The sequence below is a fragment of the Corapipo altera genome, unplaced genomic scaffold (genome assembly GCF_003945725.1).
Source record: "Corapipo altera isolate COAL_440 unplaced genomic scaffold, ASM394572v1 23b, whole genome shotgun sequence".
In the NCBI taxonomy this organism is placed as follows: domain Eukaryota; kingdom Metazoa; phylum Chordata; class Aves; order Passeriformes; family Pipridae; genus Corapipo; species Corapipo altera.
Genome location: NW_020884885.1, coordinates 16,242,603 through 16,256,840, shown reverse-complemented (window position 1 = coordinate 16,256,840; position 14,238 = coordinate 16,242,603). Strand labels below are relative to the sequence as shown.

At 40.0% G+C, this 14,238-nt stretch overlaps 1 protein-coding gene across 8 annotated transcripts in view; it reads right to left on the bottom strand.

Moving 5' to 3' along the window:
- Positions 1–14,238, bottom strand: part of TSPAN4 (tetraspanin 4) — a 355,539-nt gene that overhangs the window by 71,019 nt on the left and 270,282 nt on the right. For all 8 annotated transcript variants that reach the window (XM_027641996.1, XM_027641997.1, XM_027641994.1 and 5 more), the window contains one exon: positions 3,726–3,917. In XM_027641996.1, the coding sequence (XP_027497797.1) occupies positions 3,726–3,917 (192 nt within the window). The remainder of the gene's footprint in view (positions 1–3,725; positions 3,918–14,238) is intronic.

Sequence of the window (14,238 nt, the reverse complement as noted above, 5' to 3'; positions counted from 1 at the left end):
ACATGAAAGTACTTAATCAGGCATACATTTCTTTAGCACAGATAAATGGTCTGTTCACATGGTCTGTATGCTGTGTGCATACAGCACCTGCCTGAAGTCAGTGCTATGATCAAGCCACCATAACTGATTGTGCTGGAGTGGTACAGCAAGGTGGTGCCCCAGCTCCTGCAAGGACCTGTCCTCAGCAGGACAGCACCTGCATTGCAATGGGTAAAGAGCACACAAGCCAAACATTTTGTTAAAATTCACAAAGATGATGGGTATGCTTAACAGCAGTGATGGATGTTATAACTACATCCCATTTGCAAAGGGAAAATGAACAAAGGTAGATTAGTAATTTTGTATCAAGATAGCCTATAGAGATTTGCAGCACAGCTAGATGATCCACCAATGCAGGACCAAATACCTATGAAAAAAATCAGTGGAAGTCCATAAATTTTCTCAAGTCAGACTCTTAGTTTATTACCTCTGTCACCAGCTGCAGACAGTGACCCAACCCATCAGAACAATGATGCCATTTTCTAATTACAGCTGAGCTTGTAGCAAAGGGACCTCTGTCATACAATCTTGAGCAACAAGACTAACAGAAATGTCAAACAAATCTTTCTGAAGCAAGAAATATTCACCTGCTTCATTCACCAGTTTGCATCTACATTCAGATGTAAGATTACCTACACCAGGTTGTATACTTATCTCAAGAATGCCTGTTGCTTTGATTTCCCTAGGGAAATCTAATAATGCAAAACTCTATCTTCTTTCACATTGTAGCTAGAACAAATAAGAATCAGTGCTATTCTGTGTTCACTGAGATCTTAGAATGACAGCTACAAAACTCATCCCCATCTATGTACTTGTGCAGAACTCATAGGATGGTTGAGGTTTCCTGTCTCCTTTTTTTATTTTCTTTACATTCGATTTTACATTTTCATACTATTGTATTCCTCTGCATGCACAGAAATAGGAATGGGCCTGTTTCTTAAAAGATTAATGAATCACTTTCCTGACCATATATTGGCACTGAGTAAAGAATATCTGCCAGTTCCTTAGTTCATGGACACCAAGTCAGTCCTTTCAAGTCAGTAATCCATGAAGCTTTAGACTAACTAAATTCTCTAATCAGAGAGTTAACATGGATCGTTCCTGACTATGGTACACAGCTGTGCAAAAATCTCATTTACAAATTAAACTTTACATCTGCTTTCGACTTCCTTTCTCCATCTGTCCTCTGCTACTTAAAACACTTGGTCTGTCCTCCTTTCTTTCAAAAGTCATTGGCAAATGCCAGAGGTAAGCAATACTAACATTCATACCTAGTATCACAGCAGCCTAATAGCAAAGAGCTTACACGTGTGCTGACAACCCAATACAAATGTCATGTGGAGAACACAAAGACACAGGATCAGAGTCTCATCTGCTCTGCAACCTAGTGCATGAAATGAAAATAGATTGAAATGTCTTTTTGATATTGCTCATTTTTCATTCACTCAAGCAAACTCCTTAGGAAATCTCATCCCTTATCACATCATCAAACAAAAGCACTATTCCTAAGGCAAGACCATACACAAACATCCTTTGTCTAACACGTCTAACACCACACAAACTTCTGCTTCTCCAATGCAGGTGGGTTGAGCTACTAGTTCTTCCCATCCTGCTCCCTCACAGTTCATTTTAGGATCCCAGTAATGCTCCATGACTCCTGCAATATCTCCAATGTCTTCCTCCAAACCATCCACCCCAGTAACAGCAGCACATCCTCCCAAACAGTAACTGCCACTTTCCTTTCCTTTCCTCTTTCTTCTGATTTTAGGATGCAGAATAAGAGGTGCCCCTGTTGTATAGGAAATTTGTGTTTCCAGTCCTTGCAGGGCAGACTACCAACAACCTATCGCTGGGATAAGGTGCACTATGGGAGATATGAGCAAGTGGAGATCCGAATTGTTCTTGGTTAAACCAGGCATGACCATGTAAAATCAACAACCTAGCTTTTACTTCTTCCTTTCCTTTTAGTACTCCATCAATAACTTTTCAATGGTTTTAAGCCCACCAGAAACCTGCTTCAACTGCCTGCAGACCCTGTCTATCTCCTGTCCCCCCCCCCCCGTTCCCTAAGTCTGTTCAGTGCTTGTTTCTTTACTGGTTTAGAATCTCATGAAGTTCAACAAGGCCAAACAAGGCCTACAAACATTTCCATCTCCTTAAAAGAATGACCAGGTAGGACTGGCTGAGTACATTCACCCTAGCTGCAGCAATGACAGCTGATGAAGGGAGACTGCCCTTGCCAAAGGGAGACATAAGGGTCAAAGAACCACATGAAATAAAAGGCTGAAATTCTTCCAGTACCAAGGACTGATTGCCAGATTCTGACCTGATCCTGACACACAAGAAGGCACTGCTCCACTGCTGGTCACACCTGAGCTAGGCCTTCAAAAAAGCACAAAGTAGGTGATAATTTTTTCACATATAAGCTATACTTTTAGACTCAGCACCCTGTGGGCTCCTGTTGCATTTGCATTGAAGTTGTAATCCATTACATGTGACTGGTCAGATACTTCCTCCACAAAGTGGGTATTTATAAGACTGTTGAGAATGTCAAGGACTTTCAGCCTTCCCAGTTTAAATTTCTACTCATAGAACTGCCTTAATTTCGATTTATATTGTTCATTTTAGTTTCAAACCACATACCTGCCATAGAAATAGCCAGACTGACTAGTCCTGACTGGTTAAAAATTTGCAGAAACAACCGACTAGGACAGAGGTCTCACAAGAGTCCCCTGTTGAAGGCTTGGAATCTCACAGTCACTTTGGAGATGTGAGGGGCTGTCTGCCTGAACTCATTCTGTAGCTCCCAGGGGAACAAAATGAATATGTGAAGCACAGTAAGGAACAACCTTTTACAAAAGCATCACCAGATCACCAAACTGAATCCCAGCTTCACTTCACTGGGAGGTTTGCCAAACCTCATGGGGAAGTCCTAGACTGGAGCAGCAAGATCACCTCACTTCAGGGTCCTAAGCTGAACAGGATGCAAAATATACAGTAATGCCAACTACAGCAGGTATTCACTACTCCTAAAGTTCAGCTTTGAGTGGCATCAAATTACACTTTGATAAAATACCCCAGGGATGTGGCTCAAGCCTCTGTGAAATCATGGACAGCTGGCACTTCATTAATCTTTGATTTCACAGCAGTATCCTTGTGCTGGTACTGTTGCTTCCTGACATCTCAGCCATTTGAGAGGAAATGATTGGTAAAACCACCATTGTCAAATCTGAAGGTCTTGTTTTTCAATTTAAACGAAAATCAACCTCTTTACAGTGTTTCCTGCCTATACTGATCTTTCTGTCCAGGACTTCAGATCATCCATCCCAACAGGGCAAACATTTGGAACAGATCTCTACCAAAGCTGAGTAAAAAATAATTCAAGGATATATTGCAAAAGATGTCCTCACAAAACTCTATTTCCCTGAAAAGTTCAAGGAATCCTACATCACCTCTAACAATTCCCTTCTTGCAGGTCTCATCCTCCATGTTAAGATTAAAAGCCTGGTCAGGGATGATCGAGCAGCTCCTTAAAGTGATCGAAGCCTGATTCAAACATGACTCACATCTCATATGTGTCAAGTGAGCAACTTGTGTTGAAATCCCTGTCACTGTAACATGCACTGGAATAGTAAAAGCACCATAAGACAGCAAACACCACAGCAACATAGTGGTTTAATACTCACACTCAGCAGGAGGCACTTGTTTTCTTTGATGGCACCTATGCAGCCCACGAAGCCAATGATCATGACAAATGTCCCTGTGACGATCAGTAGGTTGGCAGCAGACAGGGACGGGAAAGAAGAGGAGAGAGTGGCAAAGTTCCCTTGGGTAACAGCCAGCCAGATGCCTACACCAAGGATTCCACAGCCCCCCAGCTAGGAAAACAAAGAGAAACAGAGAAACTCAGTTATTGTATCCAATCAACTCCAGATATTAATCCATGTCAATATGGCCGTGGTAGAATGGCTCTGCTGAGGTAACCCAGCAGTCACACCTAATAAGAAATGATCTCTCCCTACGGCATTTTCAGTAGGGCAAACAAAGGAGAAAGAAAAGAATTATAGGGAACTCATCAGTAAGATGTATCACTCAAGAAAAAGACACATATTTCCTAAATTCAAGACACGACTTTAGATACCAGGTCTCTTCCTCTCTAGTGAAAAAGCAGACATTGAGTAAAGGAGAGGTTCCCAAAGGTTCAGTTCTCCTTTGGGAGAACTGAAAAAATTCAATGGGATTGAAAAAATCCATGTCCTATTTAGGTACCTTTGAGAGCTGCCCAGAATGGCTGAAGCACTTTTGATACCCTGTTCTTCCCATCCTAATATACACTGTCTCTCATCCCTGACACACACCATAAACAAATCTTGCCAGAGCATTTGCCTGGCAGAACACCCCATTATTCTCCTTATTAGTTCCTGTCCAAGGTCTAGCCTCTCTTGGAAGTAAGAGAGCAGTTAAAGTGTAAGGGGACCAGAGAAGGAGGAAGAATCCTCCCATAACATTAAAACCCCCCAAATATGTTTACTCCTAATGTGACACTTCATTGGTAACTCAATCCTCAGAAGAGGACTTGGCTGGTTTAGTAAAAATTTGAGGAGGAGCAGTAATACAGGCTTCCTAGGCACAGGAAAAAGGAAAAGGGAGGATGCCAGTGCCGGCAGCAGCCACCACAAAAGTATAAAATTTACAATTATTATATACACAAGGAACTTTTAAAAACTGCAAACATTTATAATCATGCTGCTTATAACTGTGAGAAAACCTGCAGAATTGTAACAATCTAAGTAAAGCTGAGCAATTAAACACAATTAAATTGAAGGGGGTTTTGCATTATTATATAGTCACAATGCATCTCATTACTTAGGTTTCTTTCTTTCCTGCTCTGCCTTTAAAATAACCAATTTTTATTGAGTTCTATAATTGCACTTTATTAACCAAATCAATTAAAGGCTAGAAAGAAATTGTGTTCCTAAGAGTATTAAGCCAGACACAGGAGCATATCCATTAAATACCTGCATAAAGTGGATGAACATAAGGCAGCTCATGAACCAGGGAAGGAAAAAGATAGAGCTAATCCTGGGGCAGAGCTAAACCTCAGAAATGAAACACAGAAGAGAAACACATAAGCCGAAGTAATTTCTTACACTAATTACTAAGGTTGTCTCTGAATGCCACTGAATTCCCCCCCAGTAAAGGACAATAAAGGCAACTGTGTTTTAAGGCAAGACTCCTCACCTCAGCTGCAAACCAGTCTATTTTGTTCAGAACTAAGGGACTAAACTATACCTCATTGCAATACATCTCAGCTGCATCAACCTGCATGTCTCCACTGAGAAAAGGAAAACTCCTGGACACAGGGGCTCAAATCACCTCACTCAGTAGCCTTTTCATATTACAAGCATCCCATATCACCATATTCACCCTTTCTCAAGTACCCTCTACAAGAACCATGGAGGGATAGTCCATGCCATGATCATATATCCTGGAAATACCTTCCCTCTATGTCCACTTACAGACCATGGTCTTTAACATGGTCCAAAATGATTAAAAAATAACCAAGGGAGAGGAGGGGGAAGAATACTTAAAGAAGATAACCCATAGAAAATCATTTAGGATAACTGAGGGAATATAAACAAAAGCTATCATCATGGCCCAAGGAAAAAAAATTGAATCAAATTAGGAATAAATTCCCTAAAATGGGAATAAAACTCTGAATGTCTATCGCACTACAGAACAGCATCAAAGGAGAGGTGACAGGCACCAAAGCTAAAACCAAAATGGTCAGAATGTTGAACAGTCAGGAATAGGACTAAACTGGCCAGGGAATGGGACAGAAAGCACAACTGTGCTTCTGTGTCTTCAGCCTGATGGAGGTTCTGCCTCAAAAATCAGCCTTGGAGCTGCAGGCACAGTGAGGCCGCACCAACAGACCAATTAAGCCTAACGAAGGTGGATGCCCAGCAGCAGCAAAGGCATGACCTTGCAATATGTTAGCTATTCAGTCCTTTGTTCTGAAGCAATTCAACAGCACCAGTAAGAGGCAGCTTTTTTCATCAGCTTTCATGCTCCCTGTGTTGCTACACTGCTCTGAGTGATACCAACACCTACAACTATCATCAGTAGTAAAGGAGGATGCTGTAAAGGCAAGACTTGCTTGCCTGCTCCTCCATCACCCACTAAATTCTTTATGACACTCAGTGCATAATACTTGAGACATCATTGCCTGGACATTTGAATACAGTCTCTTCTGACTCCAAAGTCATTCTTGCTTGTGGAAACTGGAAAATCAGCAGTAGCACAGAACATCACAAAAGTAGGACACAGTTTATGCAAAATGCCACGACTGTGGCTGTACCCATTTAGATCAAGGATGAATATTTCAGGTCAGTTGGTCAGCAGAAGTATCTCACTACACTGCCCTTGATTCAGAGATACTCTCCATCTTCCTGTTTTTGAAGAAATAATGCACAGCTCTTCCTTAGGTTGATTAACCAAACTCTGAAATGCGCAAAGGGATCCCTAGAACATTAAAACATCTGGCTCAAGCCGGATTTCCCAATGTCAGCACACACTATTGAATACTGCTTCACCCTAGTTCAGCCCTCTTCCTTTTCCCAGATCAGAACACCTCCTTTATTTGGTCCCCGAATAAATTTCCTAAGTTGTCACACCAGGCCATGGGAAACAGGCTGCCCTTAATTCGAGTCTAAATGGCTCTTTAAAGCCCCCTTTTCTCCACACAGGGAAGCACATCTGCAAGTCTCTGTTCACTGGCCGTTTTAACACTCAAGCACCTGGTTAAGGAAATGCTTAAGTGAACCAAGACCCACCAAGACAGCCACAGGAGCCTTTCCAACAATAGCCAAATGTTTTCTTATCTGAAACATTCAAAAAGCTTGATCCCTGCCCGCCCTGCCCCACCCCCCATTCTGAACTGAACAGCAGCGTAATTCCCAGTCTAAAATCCAGGGATTAGAGGGATCACATTTCTTTATTCTGGATCAGAGCCAAGAGAAAACTGTTGTAGTTGGTTCTATGCTGTTTGTCTGGTTTTACTTCTTCCTCTTGGTATCTAAGGCCCTGTTAGTTACGGATAATTTTATGCAGTTATTTATGATGTTCCCTTTCCTCCACTTTTTCTCTCCTTACCCCATCCCCACTCCTCAGACCTTTTTTTTGTATCAAACAGTCAGAAGCAGAGTAGAGAGATGATAAGTTTTGACAGTTTTCAGGGCTTGTTGAGACATGAAATTAAACAAAATCAAAACCATTAAAGAGGCTATTCTTGATAATTTGGGGATTTCCATGCAAACAGTGATGCTTTCCTGGTTAAAAGAGAAAACACTAAAACAAAAAGATTAGTGAGAAGTCTACAGTTTAAACCTGATCTATTGGTAGTCAAATGAGAGTCTGTATCAACTCCATTTAGTGAGTGCAGAGTCGACTTTTAAAAATCCCCTTGAAAGATGTCAGGATGATAACAATATTTTTTTTCATTCTCTTGTGAAATGTTTAACACTAATTGTTCATGATAATCCACTCTCTTGCAAGCAGGGCAGCTCATGGCAAAACCTGAAATAAAATGATGCTTCTTCTAACATTTTTTTCCCCAATAAATGTTGCACATTATTTTGCAAAATCTTTTATTCTAAAGTCAACAGTTGGACACCAGAAAGAATACTGTCATAGCCCTGAGACTTACGAAATTTGAGTCAAGTGTCTGTTCCAGGACAGATGTCAGTATAAATCTCAAATAGGCTATTTAGTACATCTGTGTCTGAGCTGCAAAACTGTGAGTAAAAGGACATGAGCAGCGGGTTCTTCGCAGGCCCTGGACTTCGCAATTGGTTCTGGAAGGAGCAGATTATTCTGTTCAAGACAAATTGCTCATAGGCATTTATACAGCATTCAAGCAGTAAAGCAGATGCCTTCCTCTAAAAGCATAGACTGAGTCTCTCTTCTTCCCCAAGAGATACACGGACATGTGCACTTGCTCTCTTGGTAAAAAAAGCTGCCTATGGAATTAGATCCTCCACATTGTTCTAATGGGCTAGAAAATAAATTATTCAGGCTTCAGTGCATACATTTAGAATTGATCTTACAGTATGATAATCAAAGTAATCCCAAACAGCCCTGGATATATGCATGTTGGTGGAGAAAATTATTCTGAAGTTACAGCTACACATTTAAAATACTGCAGGAGAAATTGCCTCATTGTTCATGATAATGGTGCTGGTGTCTTTAAGTGGGTTTTTTATTGGTTTTATTACATGGAAAATGCACCTAATTGAGGCTTTTCATATTGTATCTGATTAGGATCTACTCATCATACTTCCTCTTTTAGCTAAAAAAATTTCCTTGTGTATTAAGAAATATGCTGATAACAGAATCCAAGTGGATTCTGAAAAAACAGTTGTTTTGCAGTTAAATTAACTCCCCTGGAGAATTTTTCTCCCCTAGTCTCTACATATTTAAAATAAAAGGGCTTTCTCAATCCCACTTGTATGAATATGCTTCCCTCTCTAAGTATGTAGTTAAAGCACACAGTGAAAAAATCAACATCTAAGCATCAAGAGCAGCGATGTGAATGTTATCCAGCAAACGTTCTTGTAATATTAGGCATATTTAAATTACTGCCCCTTTCTGCTAGACACATGGAGGAGGTGGAAATGGAATACATATACACACAGGCAGGATCAAATGAATCAAGAGTCTTACATGGAAAAAGCAGAAGCATGTGTGCAAATGCAGAGGCTGTGGTGCTCTATATAAATGTTTGCAAACAACCTGTTCATGTAGCTGTTGCCTATCTAGGAGGAAGGAGCAGTCACTTCTGGAAAATAACTTCAAACACACTGGCCACTTCTGGAAAACACCTTCAAGCAGGTAGTTCATGGTCATCATACTACTGAAGACCTCATAGACATCCATCTGCACCACACCACCAGGACCCACTGCCAGTATGCAGGATAACTGAACTTGCAGTTGGTGTCCACTTTGGCAGAGCTCATGTGACATAAAGTATCACCTCAGAGTAGCACAAGCTGCATTTCTTTCACTAGTCAGAAGTCTGAAATTTAACAAATATGGGATAATAGACAGAAATTTAACAAAGGATGGTACAAAATTTGATCCCTTTGTGCCTCTGATTTTAGACAGTTAAATAGAGTAGTAAATGTGGAACGAAGCACATTTCTACCCTTGAGAGTATCAAGGCTAAAACTAAAGAATATGTATAAACCTCATCCAAAATGGCCGTGATCTGAGCTGTATCCTTTTAGTAAGAATTTTAAAATAACTAGGAAAAAAATGTTTGAAAAAAGATCAGTTAGTGGGGATCAGAATCCTGGGAAGAGACTGGAACAGTAGCAGTAAACAGTAGTAGTAAATAAATACCAACATGGAATGGGAAAGGTGACTAGAGGATCATTATTCATTTTTCTTAAGATTAAAAAAGATAGAGGTTATTTGGTCTGCAGGTTGAAAACCAATGAAGTAAGTACTTTTTCACAAGACATTTAATTAAATTCTGGAATTTCTTGCCACAGAATTTTGTGGATGTCAAAATATATGCAGGTTCAAAAAGGGATTACACAAATCAGATGAGGACAAGGTATCGTAGCATTTCTTAAAAACAATATTTCACTTGCAGCCTTTGCATGTCCTGTCTTGTCCCTACTTTTTTCTTATATTCTCTCTAAGCATTTCTGAGCAACCCTGACCAAAAACAGGGTACTCGTCTAGATGAAACCCTTTCAATGTCATGACCATTTGTATGTTCTCCTTACTTCACCCTCTTCCCCTCCCTAGGTTAAATCTTCACTTAAAGTTTGAATTGATTTTTTTTTTCCACTTGCTTGCTTGACTTGGCTTCAGCCTATTTTCAGAGACAGGGTTTTAGATATAGACAACAATCAAAGAGTTAAATCCCTGTTTCTCCTTACCTACACATCACATTGGTGTTTTATCAATGAATACATAGCTTATTTCAACCAAAAATTAAAAAAATCTGTTCAGTCATCAAATTTATCAAATTTAGAAACAAATTCAAAGTCTCTTTATCTCCCTCAGATCCACTGGACCTATAAATGCTGTATTTCTTTTCTTGTCAGCATGCGGATCCTATTGAGCCTCTTCTCTCTCAGACTTAGTAAATCTGGAGTAAGACCTGCTAACCTCTACACACTCAGTCCTCTCGATCTTTTTGCAGATTAGTTGCAGGGAAATCCTAGAATTTATTCCCAGGCATAACAGACTCTGGTGTTAGTGAAATCAATAGGTAAACTAGAAACAGCACGGTGCTTATGCCCACATTTTCAGTATGGCTTATGGAATTTGGGCAGCCATCAGCAAATTCCCAGCTGTCATCACTTCAGAGCACTTGAGCTGTCTCATAACTTGCATCAAAAAAATCAATGAGAACAGGGCTTAGAGATCCTTTAGATCATTCAAAACACCTCTCTGATTTCCCATCCTAGGGAGTAAGCAGCCTTTTAAAACCTTGGCTGAATGCAAGCATGTTCTTTCCATCCCATGCTCCACCCACACACCATTAGCACCTTGATTGTCAGGCTGATTGATTAAGCACAGCCCCCTGAAGAAGTTTTTTCAGAGGAGAATAAGCAAGAGTAAAAAAGCCTCCAATCTATTGAGTCTTGGGATAGACCTCAAAAGTCTGTTGAGACTTGGGATTTCAAGAGTTAAGCACTTCATGAGGTTTGCACAGAAGGAGAGAAGGGGAGGGGAGGAACAGAAAAAGAAAGGGAGAAAAAAAAAAACCTAAAAAAACTAAGCCTGTGGTCTGTAAAGCCCCTTGGTAAAAGGAAACAACCCAGAAAAGCCTCTCTTCATCTAATTCAGATGGGCTCTCTGTTGTGTTGCTTCTCAGACAGACAGGTCCATTCTCTACTCCTAACGAGTGCTAGCTCCACCCAGTAGACAGACATTATTCCAGCTAATTACACATCACAAACAGATGCTGCTCTACTCCCAGAATCAATGCTTTTTTTTAGAACATCTCATGGCAGTATGTTCTCTCAAGCCAAAATCTGGTGTCATTTAATTCCGCTTTCGAACTCTTTCACTAATATCTCCATGACTTATAGGAAGATGTTTTAAAAGAGTACAAATGTGTAAGGCACAAAGCATTTGAAATGCCAAGCTCTTCAGCTCTGCATATAAGCAGCAAAAATTTAAAAGCTCTATGAAACTAGTTGTTTGCCCATATTCTTTTCATTTTTGCTTGAAAATTACTTTTGAATACAAAAATCCCATCCTGCAATATGGATCATTATGTACATGAGCAGCAGAAAAACGCCTCCAAGAGTTGGAGGCCTACATTCCCAGCTGGTGTCAACCAGCATGACCGACTGGTCACCACCCTGACCAACAACTGCCAAGAATCCAGTCTGGATGTCACATTTTCTCCTGAATTAACATCCTGTCTCCCTCTCCTTCAGAAGCCAGTGTCTTGTCAGTAGTGCAACACAATGTGCAGCATTCAACATAATTTCATCTTCCATGAGCCTCAACTTGATATCCTGCATGACAGGGAAACAACTGTCATATGAACACAGGTAGCCGAGTGCTGTAATCCTAACCTGTGTTCTGCCTGTCAGCATGACATCCTGGGATTCATACCCTCGCTGCCCTCTAACTCCACTGTAGTCTTGTCAAAGGTTAAAAGAAACACATGCCAATAGCTCATGTTGTTGCTTTTCTTCCTTTTACATCCTACAAACAGGCTTTGTTTTAGAGTATTCCACCCAGTGCATGAGCCTGACAAATACCAAGTGATTTTATCAAGCCTAGAAAGACCTCTGAAGTCCCATTTGTAGACTGTGTGGACAAGGAAACATCACAAGAAGGGCATTTATTTTCATAGTGTCAATAATGAAAACAGGAAATGCTGCTTTTTCAGTTATCCTGGTGAGGATTGAGTCTCAGGAACTTAAGCCCTAAGAAATTCATTATTCTTTCCCACTTGAGTTCAACCACTAAATTGCAGTCTCATACAACTAAAGTAAATTTGGAGACAATTGAAGACGTCAAACGACAGAATATCATGCTGACACCCCGCTAATGGAGAAGTGAATAAAGAGTCATTCAGTTAATCCCTGCTGTTTTATGAGTAGTATTCTCCTATATACTTTCTCCTCCAAATCGTAGTTATCTATCAACTACAGTTACAGAAGAACTACAACATTTATGAGTTAATACACTCACTCTAAATAGCGATGGCTTCCTTTCATGGGCTCAAAATTCACTGAAACACTTAAATATGTGCTCAGTCGCATCCTTACTCAGCAAAGCAATAAAAGCATGAGCTTAACTGCCATTGGCTTTAATTAGCCATGTCTGTACTACACTTAATTGCCCCATGCTGCAAAGCTCTATCATTGAGGATGTAAAAACTTGCAGAAATAGAAAGGTGAGAATGACCTATTAAGGCAGCATTGCTGACAAAAGATTAAACACGATCAAAGAATATTAAAAAATGGTCATTATCAGTGCCACAAGCATCTAATTTGGCAATTTGCCTAACCTCTAATTCAAATTAAGGTTTATTAGGAACGCACTGAGTTAATGACAACACACTGAAACAGAGCAAATGCATGAGTTAGAAAAGGAAAAGGGACGAATTCACTACAACTACTCTTTTCAGGTTCTAGCTTTAGCTCCTGCCGAACTGAAAGTGTTAAAGCTTTTTCATCTGCTCCTCAAATATAATTTCTAAATCCACCTGGGATTACTGTAATGAAATGGATACAGTTGTAATGAGGAATACACGCATGAGGTCTGGAATCAGAATCCATCAAATGAAGTTAAATCTTTTAACAGAGAAGCAGAGGTGGAAGAAAACTGGGTGTGACCAGGAGTCCCTGTTCTGTTTCATCCCTAAAGCAATAAATAACTTTTAAAATTACTTTGTAGCATAAACTGAGAAAATACTAGATCTGGAGCTCTATATGCAATTTTAGTCACCTGTTGTCACACACGTAGCACTAAATACTGAAAGCAATAGAAGCAAATAAAATTGTAAAGTTTGGTCTTTTATACAACATAAAATGTGATTTCTGTAAAGGAGATTGCTGATGGATAATTTTACCTGAACCATTTGGTGAGATGCTGAGAGAAACTGAGGATAATGAGCCTCCAATAATGACTCCAGAGGCCACAGCTCAGTTCATTGGTTTATCACAGATTTCTTGCATTAGATAAAGTCCAGATTATTTGGTATCTTTAGAGCTTTTCTCTCCCCTAGAGGTACTGGATGAGTTTAGAGTAAATGGTAGTGAAATACTAGGATGATACTGGTCATATAAAAAACAAAGACAAACAAACAGGTTTCTTAGAAAAATACAAAGATGACAGAGATGGTCAATCTATTTCATACTACTCAAAAAGTTTTTAAAGCATGTTGCAACAGGCACGATCTGCAGAAAAATAAAATGAAACCCAACTTTATATTCCATATTTAATCCATACAAAGGTATGTAGATAGCACAAGGCTGGTTGCTATAGAAACATCCACAGTGAACACAGATACTACAGTTGAAATGCAAAATTAGTCATGTATCTAAAGAAAATTGCTGATACTGTCAAAAAAAATTATGACAGCTAAAGCTGATACCCTCTCTCACAAAAGCTTTCAAAAAATAAGAGTCTTGATTGTATAAACCAATACTTGTTCAGAATATTTAATCAAATAATCTCCCGCACTGCACAGTGGCAGAAGCTGAACTTAGTTCTGGAAGTCGAGTCAGATTACAAGAGTCTCTGGTTTCAGAATTTGAGGGCAGGTGGCCTTTACTAACATGTTTGGTTTTTTACACCTCGAGGCTGATTTTAGGAGCCTCCTTTCTCAGGTCCCAAACTGTGCTGATGTATTCCACTCTGATTATGCCTAACTTTCCTGATGGAAACATCTTGCAAGAGGAATTGTTCTTCTTTGCAACCTTACAGTCTACACAATAGAACATCATCTTCAATTCCTCCAGTAGCAATGCAGCTACGCCACGTTCTCTGCTCCCATTCAGCTTTCTGAAGTTTACTCAGTAGCCAGGGACAGTGTCAGCAAGAATATATACAGGGTCACCATCTAACACTGTTCTCAAACCTACCAGCTTACACCAGAGGGCTGGAGGTGAGAGTCAGTGGGAACGCCAGCAATACAGCACCCCCTGCCTCGAT